Here is a 14911-nt window from a genome sequence, read left to right as displayed (position 1 = left end):
TCATCAATAGAGAGCGTTAGCAGTGCAAAACGCAAAATTATTTTTGAGCATAACAAACACCACCGCTAGAGAGCGCCAGCAGCATATAGAAAAAATTGTAAACTGAGTGGAAAAATTGAAGGATCTCTAGCATTGCCATGAAAAAAATAGTATTGAATGAGAACTCATTAATATTGTATAATAATAATGTATATAATAATATTAATTACTCATAAAATTCGTTAACTAGAATCAACATCTGAAGACATATAAACCACTATAAACTGTCTTAGGGCTATCAAGGAATATTGACAACAAACTGTTTGAATTGCACTTGCTAATACATAATTTATTGACGTTTTAATTTAAATTACATTTTTATAACAATTTTTTGGTTCTAAAACTATTTACAAACATAGGCTCACATTGATTTTATCTTTCGGTTTCTCTACTTATTTACTTAAGTCGAACTAACAATAATTCTCGCATTACGTCTCGTTTACATCGTTGTAATGCAATTTTCTTAAAACTTCGTTTAGCTTAAAAATCACATTTGATCATTTTTACTTAAAATCTCAACTATCCCACCACAAAAAAAAGCCGACTGGCGAAATGACTCAGTTGCCAGTTAATCAAGGAGTTACAGTGCCTACCAACACATGCTCGCAACTCTAACGCTAATAAATTCGTATGACTACGACTCTCTGTCTCTGTCTGTCCGTCTGCCTCTGTCTGCCTCTGGCTCTCGCTCGGTAGCTGTCTCTGTCTAATGGTCCGAGCTGAAGTACGAGTTCTGCATGAGATACAGCTTGTCGATGGGGTTGATAAGGCTCGTATTCAGATTGGCCAGCATGTCGTGCGGATTCGAGTGCTGGTTGTGATTGCCCGACGAACTGGTCGACTGCAGCTCCAGATTGTTCAAAGACAACGAGTCGGCGTCATCGTCCAGCTGGTCGAAGTTGCTGCCGTCCAGCGAGAGGTCGGAGCTGCAGAAGCTGTCATTCGAGTTGGCCGGATAATCTGCAGAGAGCAACAATAATTAGCTTAACTGGAGCACAGTGAAATGGGGATTAGTTGAACTTACCATCCGGTGAGAAGGGCAAGTTCGGATTGAGCGGCTGACTGGCGAAGGCGCTGTCCATGCCGCCCAGAAAGCCGACATTGTCGACGCCATGCTCCTGCTTCACGCACTTCTCATCCTTCTCGCTGGCATCCTTGTCGTCGGAGGCGCCGGCGCTGCTATTGCCGCGGCCTGAGCCTGAGCCACCAGTGGCACCGCCATTCTGCTTGGCCTTGCGCTGGATTTTCTTCATCTTAGCTCGCTGGTTCTGGAACCACACCTGTACCACACGCACCGACAGACCCGTGTCCTTGGCCAACGCCTCGCGCACCTTGCGACACGGCTTGGGCGACTGATCGAACGAGGCCTTGAATTGTTTGCGCTGCTGAGAGGTCAAAATTGTGCGTGGTCGCTTTGGTCCGCGTCGGCCGTCGCGTGGCCGCAGCAGATCCTCCTCGTCGAGGCCGACGAAACCGCAGTGCTGGGCAGCGGCTGCCGCCAGGAACATCTCCTTGTCCAAGTCGTGGCGATAGCAGAAGAGCTGGCCATCCCGCAGCATGAACTGCTCGCCCTTCTGGAGCGGCAGGCGGCAGGCGTAGCACACGAAGCAGGGCAGATGGAATACATAGTTGGGTATGGGCCGCATCACCAGCTCCTGCGGCAGTATGGCATGGCAGCAGCCGGCGCACTTGACCCCAAAGAGACGATCGTAGTCCAGCTTACAGTAGAGCTTCGAGTTGCGCACGTAGCAGGTGTGATGCAGCTGCATGCCACAGTAGCAGCAGGCGAGGCACTGCTCATGCCAGTTGGCATCACCCACGTTCATCAAGTAGCGATCATGGATCTTCTGCCCACAGCCCTCGCACAGCTCGTAGTTCTTCTCGCATTTGATGTGGCCAACCTCTGCAAGAGAAAATCACAAAAACAAAAAAAAATGCTTGTTAGTGAGCCATAAAATCGATTTACTACCCCACTGCCACTGCATAACCGAAAGTAGAAGAAGAAGAGCTGATCCCCTACGTGCTGGCAGCATGTGTCGCTGCACAAGCATCAGCAGGACGCGAATGAAGCATGAAGCATGGAGGCGAATACGTTGTCAAATCGTGTGAAAATGTTTTCTTTATTTTTCTGTTTTTGCTTTTTTCTGTTGTTGTGTTATGCTCATTGTTTCGCACTTCTGGCGCTCGGCAGTCACAAGTGAAACAAAGGAGAGAAAAAAATTATCTGTCGCTGTCGCAGTCGCTGTCGCCATCTCCTGCGCGGTAACAGCTTGTATTGATAGCTCCTTGATGCGTAATTGAAACGTAAAGTTTGCTAAAATTTTGCCAGTCTGAAATTGATGAGCCCCAAAGAGTCATTGAAAGGAGCTGTTCGAGGTATGTATGAGAACATGTGAAGATTGCCTGGGTCGGTAGAGCGGCATAGACTTGAAGGCCAGCTAGTAATAGACTAGTCTATCCAATATAAGTCTTTGATTCCAAATGCAAATGGATGACTAGCCGTGGCCAATCCTTATCAGCTCGTCGTTTGCATCACTATTAGCGGTCATATTTTGGCTCATCTAACCAGCTAGCCAAATATACATAGCTTAGACCCTAGCTTAACAGCAATGTGCAGAAGATTAATATGCGTGCGGGAGTAACTCGACTAATCTCTGCACATGCACGCACACTTCAAACTGTAAACCAGTCATAAAAAGCAGTGAAAAAATAGAAAGAAAAAACACAACAAAAGCTGCAGTAAACATAAAAAGAGAAATGACGAGCGCCACGAGAGTTGGTTGGAAGCAACTGAAAAATATACGACTCGGAGTCAGGGGAGAGGACGCAACGGAGCTGCTCCCATATTATATGACTGCGGCTCACTGGCAGAAAAATGTGCATGATTTATGGTTGGCACAATGGCAGCCCCCAGCCTGATCTACGAGAGTGTATATGTGTGTGTGTGGGTGTGTGTGGGAGGGCGCTAAGCGAGCAGCGAAAGCAGCTCAAAGCCGGGGCTGTGCAACTGCCTGGACTGCTAAGCCAGCGCAGCGTTAATACTGACAACAGGAGGAGCAACGATAGGAGGCAGCTATATGGAAATGGGACAGGCAGCAGCTCCGATGATGGCGATGGATGTGAATAGCTGTTGGTATATCGTTTGCTATAACGCGCGCCCTCTAAAGTATGCTATAAAAAAGCAGCTGCAATCCGATGCGCTGCATTACATATATGTGTGTGAGTGGGTGTGTGTGTTAAATCGCATTGGCGTTAACGCGCAAATGTTGCTGCAGCAACTTTTTGGGCTGGGGTTTTAGGATCACTTGATAAGCCCCATTTGGCAATTCCTTTTTTGCAATTCGACTGTGTCCTGGGACTATTGTGAATGCGATATTGTGGTGTGTTTTGTCTTTTTGCGGAACAAAACCCATTGACACTCCGCTTTGTGTAATCTAATCGGAATTTATGACCTTTGCTGCAGTTTTATGGCGCTGCGTTTTTGTTTTTTTCCTGTTCCGCTGCAGCCAAAAGACAATTTCTGTGAAATGTGATAAAACGCGCTGTTCATATGATATTCAAATTGAAATGAAAAAAAAAAAAAAAACAAAACACATAAATGTATTTGGATTGTTCGCATTCGTATGAATGTACAATTGGAAGCGCAACAGAAGCTGGCGGCGGGGCTGCTGATTGATTAGCACTTGGCCCGGTCGGGGCGAAACTTGTCGGCATGGCAAAGGAACAGCAAATACAAACACAAACACAGCTAAAACAAGTGCGAGACACTCATGTCAAATGGTGCGATTAAACAGCAGATAATTCCAAAATCAACTCGTTGATAAACGCGCGCACCCATAAACATTGACAAACAGTTAATAGGGAACAGCACCCAGGGCTGTTATCAGCTGTGATCGCGTTATCATTTGGCTTATCGGCGACAGCGAACGGCGTCTCTGATTAGGACAGAGGCACTCCTGGCCATCGCTGCCATCACTGCCATCCAGCTCCGCCCGTAGCTCGGCTTTATGGCACATTTATTGACACATTGACAGGCGAGCGCGGGTCTATGATGATAAATTGACAGAGCGGCAACGGCAGCAGCAGCAAAAGTTGTGGCATAAATTTTGGGCTCAAGTCGCGGCCAAATAGTCCACGTGGCACGCAGATTTTGGCAGACAACCTGTGACAGCTCATGATACGAGGGCTTTAATTACTGCGCCCGCAATTTAAAGCTCGCCCAGCCCAACTCCAGCCAGGCGAAACTGCCAGCTATGCATATGTCACACACTAACTGACGTGGCTGACATTAGTGTCAGCTCGAGGCTGACAGGCGGGCCAGGTGGTGTAGCTAGCTGACTGCAAACTCCTCAGTCTGCCAGCTCTCGAGAGTTTTCATTTCCGAAGTTGGGGGCTGCCAAGCGGCTGGAAATTCCACAGCCATTTGCAGCTGCCACTGCTACTTCAGCTGCAGTTTGACTTTGGTTTTTGGTTTGGTTTTTGGCGTCAAAATCAAATTCAAATTCACATTCAAATTCATAGATGAGCAATGCTCAAGTCTGACAGTAAAGTGATTGGCAGACGGAAACTATTTGCTGCCATTTTAGCCAGGCATTAATAGACATTTCATATGCAAATACGAGCATAAAGCTAGCTCGTCCAACATCACAGCCGTGTCTGTGTGTGTGGGTGTGTGTGTGTGTGTGGCGAAATATTTGCGTGCTTGACAGAGCTCGCCCAGCTTGGGGTCCGGGTTCGCATATGCATGCACACATTGTTTGCACACTTTGCATTTTGGCCAGAATTTCGTAAAGTTTGCCAGCAACACTTTCGTTGCAGCTGCTAAAAAGTGTTGCCTACTTCGAGGCGCCTGCAATGAGTGGGTGGCTCTGTGTGTGTGTGTGTGTGTGTGTGGGACTCTCTGTGTGTGTGTGTATGCGAGTCTGTTGCATGCCTTAATCGCCTTTCATTGGTCGCATGCACACACGCACAAGCACAGTGTGTGTGTTTGTGTGTGTGCATGTCAGCCTGGTTCATTGTCAAAATTATTTTGTGGTCAACTTGCGTTCATAGTTTTGGTTATGCTTTTGCCGTCGGAACAAACAATTGTTATTATCATTCATTTGCTGCAGCCTCAAAGCTTCATTTGTATGTCTGTTGCAAATCAATTAAATTTTATTTGGTTATGCCCTGGCCACAATTTCGGTTTATGTGTTTTTATTTGATAACGTTCCCGAATGCAATTCGAATTTCTCATAGCCAATTCACAATGATATATATATTAAATATGCTCCAAATTGTTTGATTGCTATTCTTCTTTTGGTAATCACTTATTCAGCATTTTAAAGTGCGTTTCCTTTTTTCTTAAGGTATAAGGAGAAGAAATTTTATGCACTTAAAATTTAAATGTATTTATTGCCTTTATTTTGCAGTTATAAAATTGTCTACAAAATTAAATTTTACTTCTCAATGAATTTTATTACGAGTTTTTCATATTTCCAAGCTTTGGCAGATAGATTTACAAAATCATCCTTTGATGAACTCAAACTGAAAGTGAATTAAAGGCTTCGAAGCGTCAGCCACATCAGCGGCAAATGCGAGACGCAGCCCCAAAACCTAGAATATCACACGCAAATTGCGAAAATAATTTGGGCCAAGTTTGAGAGCGGCCGGGTGTGGGGCCGTGCGGGCCAGTAATGCAAACTAGCCGTAAGTTGAACACGTTAGACGTAGAGCCAAGCACATTGGGCTCGGGTCTTCGAGCAACGCCTGCATGCCCCAACGCACCAGCATCAAGCCAGCCGGCTGCCAGAATCTGGCCATGCCCCACACGCCAGGCAGCACACACAACTATGCCAAAAACGAAAAACGTGGCAGCCCCCAACGGAAACGGAACGAGCCGGTAAATGCCTCAACTGCCGGTGCAAAATACTTTTGGAACATACCTGTGCGTCCACTGCAATCGGCAGACAATTTCGATGCTGACGCCAGCGCCAGAGCCGACGCCGTCGCCGCTGCCGCTGCTGCCGAGGCTGCCGTGGCTCCACTTCCAGTTGCTGCTGACGATGGGGCAGAGACGGCTGCTGTTGCTGTTGTTGCGGCAGCAGCAGCAGCTGTTAATGTGTTGCAGGCGGAGTTTTGGCTCTTGCTGTTGTTATTATTGTTGTTGTTGTTGTTATTGTTGTTGTTGCTGTTGATGGGACTGTGACCTGTGGGCGTTGGGCAGCTGTTAATTGGCGTTGGCGAGACCGCGTGCTGCTGCTGCTGCTGTTGTTGGTGTTGTTGCTGCTGTTGGTGTTGCTGTTGTTGTTGTGAGGAAATTACAGATGCCGTTAATGAAGCTGTTGCTGCCGGATTGTTGCTGTTGCTGTTGCCGGAAATGTTTGCTGCCAAATTGCTGTTGCTGTTGTTTGTGTTATTATGGGCATTGTTATTGTTGTTGCTGCTATTGCTGTTGCTGCTGTTGTTGCTGCTGCTGTTGCTGTTGGGCAAACAGGCGGTCGTCATGTTGCTGTTTACATTTGCCGTTGCACTGGGACTGTCCAGGAAACGTGCGCCTCCATGGTTCTGCTGCAGCGAATATAAACTGCCACCGACTTGATTGAGGTTCGTGGGCATTGGATAAAACTCCAACATTTTATTGACACAATTAGACGCGCGCACTGTTGTTCCTTTTGTTTTCGGTTCAGTTCAGTTCGATTTGCAATTGCTTTCAATTCGAATGAGTGGGTGCCTCAAATCACATGTAATCTCTATATATAGGATGCTGCACTCTAAACACGAACACTTGCACGAGTTGAATACTTCTATCTGCCAGTTGCTGTGGCTAGCGCGCTGACAACCAGCTGAGTCCGCTGTCAGTTTGCGTGTGATCGAACAATCAGCGAAATCAAAGCATTTCACTTTGCCTCCAGTGCTCGATGCCGACTGCTGACTGCGGCGGCTAAAAGTCCCAGCCTAAAATGTACCCCCGCACACAGCACAGCACACTCACTCACACGCATTCGGCGAGCTGCGGGCATTGCGCCTGCGCATGTTTACAAAAGCAACGGCAACGGCAACGGCAGCGACTGAGAATGAGAATGAGAATGAGAATGAGTCTGGGAAATTCCCAGTGCACGCGAAGGGTTGCATGCAACACGGCCAGCCAATGTCCAACCCCCAAACCCTGTGCCCCTGCCGCGCACTGCGCATGTCTCAAGTGATTATTAGCAGCGAGGGAAATTTACTCATGCGTAATTTCCCTTCGCTCGCAGAGGCCACACCTCAGCGACTCTCTGATTGGCTGGCCGCTTCCCCGGCAACCATTTTCCCTGGTGCGCATGCCGTCGAAGCCCTTACACAGGGGAATTGCATGAATCGTTGCTGTTGTTGTCGTCGTCGTTGCTGTTGCTGTTGTTGTTGCTGTTGCCTTTACCGTTGTCGTTGTCGCAGCCGTCATCAGCCACCGACTTGAACTTTTATTTTTTATTTTTTTGTATTTTTTTTTTTTTTATCGTCTTGGCATAAATTTCTAGCAAAGTTCTCAGCTGGGCGGTTGGTCGGACGCTAGCGGCGATGGTGGTGGCTGTGGTGCTTGGGTGTTTGGTGTTTGCCGTTTGGTGTTTGCTGATTGCGCACAAAGACATACTTAGAGTCGCGGCAACTTTGGTGTGTTCGTTGCACGCTGCATTGGCCATTTCTTATGGCTTTTTTCTTTTTTTGCGCTGTTGCCGCTGCTGCTGCTGCTGCTGCTGCTGCTGCTGCTTTGAGTGGACCAAATACATGCTGCTAACGGCGGCCTTGTCTTTTTTGCCATTTGCTTTCTACTTTTTGTTTGGCTGCACAAGTTGGGCAACAGCAATGCCAGTGTTGCAACAGGGTGTTGCAAATGGGCAGAGTCGAGGCATTGCTCTGAGACAAAGCTAGCGGCACTCTGTATAGTTGAATGCTCACAAAAACGCAGCAAACTGTCAGTCGAGCAGTCGACCAGCTTTGGCTCCTTGCTGTCGCACTGGCTCACCCACTTACACACACACACACACAGAGAGCGACTTGCAGGCTGAACACAAAAAGAAAGCCGAGGCAACAACAAAAACGAGAAAAAGGAGATGGCGGAAACTGCCAAGACAAACCAAACATGGCGCTGTGCACAAAAGTTTGGCTCTACTTCAGCTGCTGTTGCTGCCTCTACCGTTGCCTTGGCTTTGGCTTTGGCTTTCTTCTTTTGTTTTCTGCTTTTGGTAACTTCTAGTTGGCTTTTGGCTTAAGACTGGGCTTTGGCTATGGCGATTTTGCACAAAACTTAACGTCTTTTTCTTGTTCTATCCACACTGCTGCCCGCCTGCTGCTGCCTGTTGTAACTGCTGCCAATGTAGGGTATGCCAGAGAAACTGTTAATGCCATTGAATCAGGCCATAGTAGGGTTTTATAATTTTCCCAGAGATATTCAAAGCTTTTTAATGCTGTGACTAAGTTCCTTTGCAGCTCATTCAAAATATTTGCCTAGTCCTGTTACGCTATTCACTTCAAAGTTATTCACGTTGGTAATCTGTATCAAAGTCCATACTCACATGTGCAATTTTATTGCCTATTATTACTACTTTTTTTTTGGGGGGGGGGGGGGGGGTGTGTGTGTGTGTGTGTGTGTGTGTGTGTGTATAACTCAGACCAAGATCTTCCCTTAACCATGCATTTATCGTAGCCAAAAGCTGCGAATTATTATTTACGGTGTGCCATAAAGATTAACTGACTCATATAGACATAAATATACGTTTTGACTCATTCCATATCAGCCAGAGATACGAATCAGCGCGACAATTCAATTAGCCCTAGCAACAATCGAATAATACCCTCGCCAAATACACACAAAAACCAACCTTTCCGAATAGGTAGCCGTAATGATGAGGACGGCAGAAGCGGCAGAGGTAATGAAATCAAGTTGACAATGGGCAAGGAGTGGAAAATGTCACAGGCATCGAGCGGAACAGGATCGATTGTGGCCAAGCCAAATGTTTGGGTACTAGAAACAAATTTAATAAAATATCTAAAAACAAGAAACATAAAAAACGGCAAAGGGTAGCGCGAGCCTCATTGCACGCATTATATATATGACTGTGTGAGTGTGTGTGTGTGTGAGTGGTAGCATTGTGTGCAGAGTAATATTAAATAACCACAAGAACAGCAACAACAAGAACAACAACAACATCAGCAGAGCACGCTCGACAGCCCGAGGATAAATAGTTTTTGTGTGGCACTTCAATTACCATTTGAGCATGATAAGCGCTAAAGAGGCATCAAGAACAAGTAAACTGCCAGACCGAGAATGGAAAGTGGTAAAAAAATAAGAAGCCACTGGCAGCCACAAAGACGGCTTGAAAATGTGCCCAAGGATGCACGCAGCATGGAGTGGAGAGCAGAGTGAAGAAGACCCAGGACCACCTCGTGGCATTTGTGTGTGAAATCAAGCAGCAAACGGAGCAGAGCCAAGCAAGGACTCATCGATATATGATTAGGCATCGGGGCATTGAGGCATTGAGCCAACGAGAGATAGGGGTCATTAGGGGCTGGCTCTACGACCTAGGCAACTATTCATTCACCTCCACATGCCCATTGAGGGGCAGTCAAGTAGAAGGCCGCTCTCGGTTGGGGTGGGTGGTGTCATTGCTTTTGTTTGTTTGCTTTGCCAAGACGCACGACCCACTCCAGGCGTAGGCCAAGTTATTTTTACTTTGATGGGCAGCCAACGTCTTGGCAACAATAACAACTGCAGCTGCAGCATCTGACGACGCGCAGGAGTAGAGCAGATCCATGAGTAACACGCGCGCTGATTGCTGGCCAGGCAAAGGAGAAAGAAATATAAGTAGAATAAATAGGAGAAGAGGACACTGCCAGTCCTTGTAAAGTGTGTAAACAAAGGCTGCGTTGCAGTAGTTGCACCCGCTATGAGCACGCTGCATGCCACGGCCTGAAGTGGGCTAATTTGACGAGCCCCTGCGTGGCGAGCGCAACCCCCAAGTCCAGGGCGACTCAGTCCCAGCGTCCAAAAACAAAAGTGTTAAAGGATTTATGCGCGTAATTTTGCAGATGTTTAGATTTCAGAAACTCGCTCGCTCGCTCGCTCGCTCGCTGGCTTCTGCCAAATTAGTTCCTGCCCGGTGTGCGGACTTGTGTCAACAGCCCTGATCTCAAATGCCGATCCCCGACTCCCGACTCCCGTTCCCGATACCCGTTCTCGCTTCCCAGTTCCAGTTGTAGCAGCAGCACTGACAGACACGCTGTCTGCCCGACAGACAGCAGTCCCTGTGTGTTGTATGTGTGTGTGTGTGTGTGTGTGTGTGTGTGTTTTTGTATGTGAAGTGGCGCAGCGTGTGCACAATTCAGTTTTGGGCAGCATTTCTCTCATTGAATGCTATGAATAAAACGCTCTGTTTGCTTCATGTCAACTTTGCGCTGCACTCCCATATAGAGGCCGATCCGAACATATTAACTTCGTCGTGGCCAAACAGCGCGATTTGAGCTTGGTTCTGTGGGAGTTTGCCCGCTGAGCTGCATTGTCGTTGTCTGTTTATTATTTTCGCACTCGCATTTGCTTTGTTTAACTTGCGAAATATGATTTTTGCTTTTGTTTATAATTAGGCTTTTGGTGCGATTTGTCTGCTCTGCGCCAGCCTCATCCAATGTTTATGCTGAGTTGTGATCCCAACCGAATGCAGCCTAATTATATACAGCTTAAATTGTGTGAACTCTCAAGCTAATACTCCACTCTGTCAGATTGTCAAATTGAGAATGATTGTATTTTTGGGTCTACTTTGTTTTTGTGATTTTTTAATTTGCGGCGAACCCAAACACGAAGTACAAATATTGGCAATAGTTGGCTGCGCTGGCACTCGGCCCACTTTTGGCGTGGCCAATATTCATTTGGCGTGCGTCGAAGCGGCAATAAATTGCTGGCCCACTGACAATTCATCCCAGTGGATACGGGCCGGTCTGGTGTGGGGCATTGGGCTTTGGGGCTCGTAATTCATATGGGCGCACTTTGAGCCGCATAAACCATAAACGCATAAAAATTATTTTTCAAACGGTCGCCGCTGCGTATCGATGGCTGCTCAAATTGTTTGCGTTCGCCGTTTCGCAGTTCAGCGTTCAGCGTTCGGCGTTCCGGGTTCAGCTTGACTATTTTTCATTTCGGTGGCCATTATGGCCATCCGTCTGCACCGACTGCTCATATTTTCTTTTCGCTTGCCGGCACATTTTCCAATTTCATTTGGGCTGCGGACGCGGAATGTTAGCGCGTCCCCCGCTTTGCTATCGCTTTGAGGGTCTTACTGGGCGCATTCATCATGGACGGTACCAAGGGGACGGCGGCGGGCACAGGGATGGGGCTATCCAAGCGCAGTCATCATCATCGTCATCGTCATCGTCATCGTCATCGCCAACACCAACACCAAAACCAACACCAACAACATGGCCATCGACAGCGGGACAGAGAGAGAGCAGGAGTTTGGCTATTTGGCTATTTGGCCGTTTGAAAAAGCAACATTTCAGCCATATTTTTTCTTGCTTTCAATTTGGCGCTGCCAGCTTTGGTCATTTTTCATAGGGCTTTTGATGCGTAACCCGCCAATTCTCGTGGAACGCCCCCTCAACTACCGACCTATATATATACACTTTCTTTTTTCTTTTTGTGCTGGTCCGAACGCGTTGGAGTTGGCATTGGTCGTTGCCTTTGAGCGATTTGAAGTCAAGTGTAAAAACCGTTTTGGCTAACAAAAAGCTGTATGCCGCTTAGCAAAGTCAAGTGTTTTTAAGTTTAATTTGAAAAATATTTGAATTTTTGCTCATTTCGTGGTTCACTGCGCCAGCTCCATTTCCACCTCCATCTGAAACTGCTCCTCCCTACCATCCAGCTCCTGCAGCTTGAACAACAATTGGTGCGAAAATTGTGCCCCTTAGCAAGCAATGACAGCTATCAATGGGAAAATCCATTACGAGTTTCCGACTCTCTGATACATTATTTGACTGTATAGAATAGTTGGATAGCCCACAACGGCAAACATCAAATATTGAGGGCGGACAACTCAAAGATCCGTCAGATACGTAGATACGTAGGCAAACAACCCTTGATGCCCAGCTTCCACTCTTCAGTTCCCAGCTCCAATCAGCCACACAATCTGCCCTGCCCTGCCAAAAGTTTCAATATTTACACAAATTGCTCGTGGACCGAACAAATCGCAATTCCGACCGTACTTCATGGCCAATCTGCGCGCCCCTAAAAATTGTCATTACGAAGCAGTTGATGTGTGCTCAAGCCCTTGGGAACAATTTTGAGGTATGTTCCCAGTAAGCACTCTGCGATTCTGTGTCCTGGGGTTCATCAATATGATAACAATATAACTGCGCATCAGATATATATATATATTTTAGTGGCCAATTATTGGGAAAGAAATATAAAATATTATAAAAATTTCACTTTAATATACCATTTTGAAATTTAGTTAAACTGCATATAGAAACAATTTCCATGTGACTTTTCTGTTGACCAAAACCAAGCAAATAGTGTGCTCCCACATGTTCATAGAGAACACTCAATGGTCAAAAGGGTGCCATACAAGCTAAACCATCTTTGGGGTCAGCATTCAAATACTGACCGAAGAGTGTATAAAAAAAATACCAAACCAAATACTTATTTTTTGACAGTAGTTTTTGCTGAGCATCTTTTATGTTTGTCGGACTCGTAGTTGTTTTTATTGCCTACTATAGCTGGCGACAAAGCAGCAAACCCAACAGCAAATGCCCAATATGTACACACACACACATCCATACACACACGCACACACTTACACCGAGACTATCTCATACATATTCCGTTTACGTAGCCCGTTCGCTTAACTGTTGTTTTTATGCGCTGCAGACAAATATTTGCTTTCCGACAATAGTCATAAATACCAAAAGCTACATGCTCGGCATACTTAGAAATACACACAGTCACACACACACACGCACACACAGATACAGATACACCCTTGGAGCGAGCGGGGCAAATAGAAGTCGGGCAAAGCAAATAGCGAACAGGATATGGTTTTTGGCAGCAGAGGCGGCAGCAGAGGCGGCAGCAGAGGCGGCAGCAGAGGCGGCAGCAGAGGCGGCAGCAGCAGCCAGTATAGTCGGAATAGTGGCAAAAGGCGAGACATGAGAGAGGCAAAGCCAGCGAAAAATGCGACTGCCACTGGCCCATTCAATGGTGGCCAGTCGCACCAGAGGGCCAACAAAATGGTTGCACAAAAAGCGTCAGCAGTCGCCAAAAATATTAGAAAAAATGTTTCAGACAAAAATTGTACCAGCACACACACACACACACACAAAAACATATATGTACATACATCGAGTATGGCCGCAGGGACATGCTAGAACGTTTAACGAAATGGCGACCAACAACTGTGACCAAACGGTATACACAAACACACACACACACATACTCCACTGTGTGTTTGTGTTCGTGAAGTAGCCAACGCGATGTTGGCAACTTCAAAGCCTCGCAAAGTTTTTGATTCGCGAGCTGAGAAATAGAAATGGGTAAGCGCCCAGCACGAAGTCACCAACCAAAAGCTTATCCATGTGAAAAATCTACGACGCGTGTACGTGAGCACGCGCTGGTTGCCATCGCTGGCATCGGTGCCTTTAACGCATTACACCTTCCTAGAGACGAGAACGAGCCAATAGGCAAACAAACAAATAAACAGCGCTCACGTGCCGCGCCGAGGATTATCCGCGCATCACAATCAAAACAACACCAACAACAAACAAACTACCCGCCGAGCATGTGCCTCGAGGCCCATTGTCCGTGCACTGTGTCCTGTTCCTGTTTCTGTTTCTGTTTCTGTTTCTGTTCCTGCTGCCTGGCCTGTTTGCCAGTCCAACGACCTGTTTGATTTGCGCCACACCCGTAAAGTACCCATGTTACCAGAGGCCGCTTTTTGCGATGCTAATCTACGCGAAATGTTACAAAATGTTTAACAATTAAGTAGCGACACGCGCTGCCACGCTTCAAGTGTGCATGTGTGTGTGTGTGTGTGTGTCCTTGCTCTACCCTCAAACGTTTTTTATTGACAGATATCGCTTTCAGATACGCGCCACTCGAGGCAATTGAGTGCACAAAGGCGGGCAGCCCAGACCACTTGATGTCCATGTAGATCATATCGATGAGACATGCGAGCAGCTAATTTACAGTTCAAGTTATCCTTGCTGAACTTGACTACAAGTGCTGTTGAGCGCGTATAAATGTAAATGGAAGGCATTCCAAATATATTATTCTATTATAAGTAGTTCACAATGCACATAAAAAGAAATGAATAAATGAATAAGAGCAAAAGATTATAGACCTATAAACGTAAGCCTATTGAAGGGTTCATTAACATTTTAAGTGTATTCCAGATATGCGATGAATTTTCTTATATGAAGCTCAGAGCTTGAAGTTTCTTAAATGCTTTTATGTCACTTTCTTCTTATTGATAGTAGTATTGATGCCTATCGATGGAGAAATGTACTTGGTTAACTTAGTCTTATATCGCATGCTTAGCTTCCAGTATGGATAAATATGTGCAGGTTGTAGAACAGTATTCTTTTTTTTTTTTTTTTTTTTTTGCACCATGTTTCGGGCAACCGCAGGAAATGTGAGCAACGAAAACAAGAAAAATAACATGGCGCTGATGGCTGGCGCAACAACATGGCGTATGCCGAATGTACGAGCCACTTATTAAAAATGGAAAAAGTGGCTGAAAAGCAGCAAGCAAACTAGTACGGTTACAACATGCAGCAGCAGCACTAACAACAGCAGCTGCAGCAACAACTAACAAAGTGACTGCCAGAACGAGGACCAGCATCCAGTCGAGAGAGGACCCTTTGGCTGAGGAGG

At 46.4% G+C, this 14911-nt stretch overlaps 1 protein-coding gene across 1 annotated transcript; it reads right to left on the bottom strand.

Moving 5' to 3' along the window:
- Positions 1-307: 307 nt before the first annotated feature.
- Positions 308-7699, bottom strand: Lmx1a (LIM homeobox transcription factor 1 alpha). The gene is made up of 3 exons (XM_089467309.1): positions 5964-7699; positions 1064-1942; positions 308-999 (listed from the first exon to the last, which is right to left on the bottom strand). Exons 1-3 carry the CDS (start codon positions 6652-6654, stop codon positions 746-748), a joined length of 1824 nt encoding a protein of 607 aa, XP_089323435.1. The 5' UTR covers positions 6655-7699; the 3' UTR covers positions 308-745.
- Between the last annotated feature and the right edge of the window lie 7212 nt (positions 7700-14911).

This window comes from Drosophila arizonae, chromosome 4 (genome assembly GCF_054131065.1).
Source record: "Drosophila arizonae isolate 15081-1271.41 chromosome 4, UAZ_ARI_1.0, whole genome shotgun sequence".
NCBI classification, from domain to species: domain Eukaryota; kingdom Metazoa; phylum Arthropoda; class Insecta; order Diptera; family Drosophilidae; genus Drosophila; species Drosophila arizonae.
Note: the sequence above shows the minus strand (reverse complement) of the source record. Positions and strands in the feature narration are given on the sequence as shown.

Coding starts and splice junctions, on each gene's coding strand:
- Lmx1a (XM_089467309.1), bottom strand. CDS start 6,654: ATGTTGGAGTTTTATCCAATGCCCACGAACCTCAATCAAGTCGGTGGC. Junction 1,943..5,963: donor CGATTGCAGTGGACGCACAG/GTATGTTCCAAA, acceptor TTTCTCTTGCAG/AGGTTGGCCACATCAAATGC. Junction 1,000..1,063: donor CTTGCCCTTCTCACCGGATG/GTAAGTTCAACT, acceptor TGCTCTCTGCAG/ATTATCCGGCCAACTCGAAT.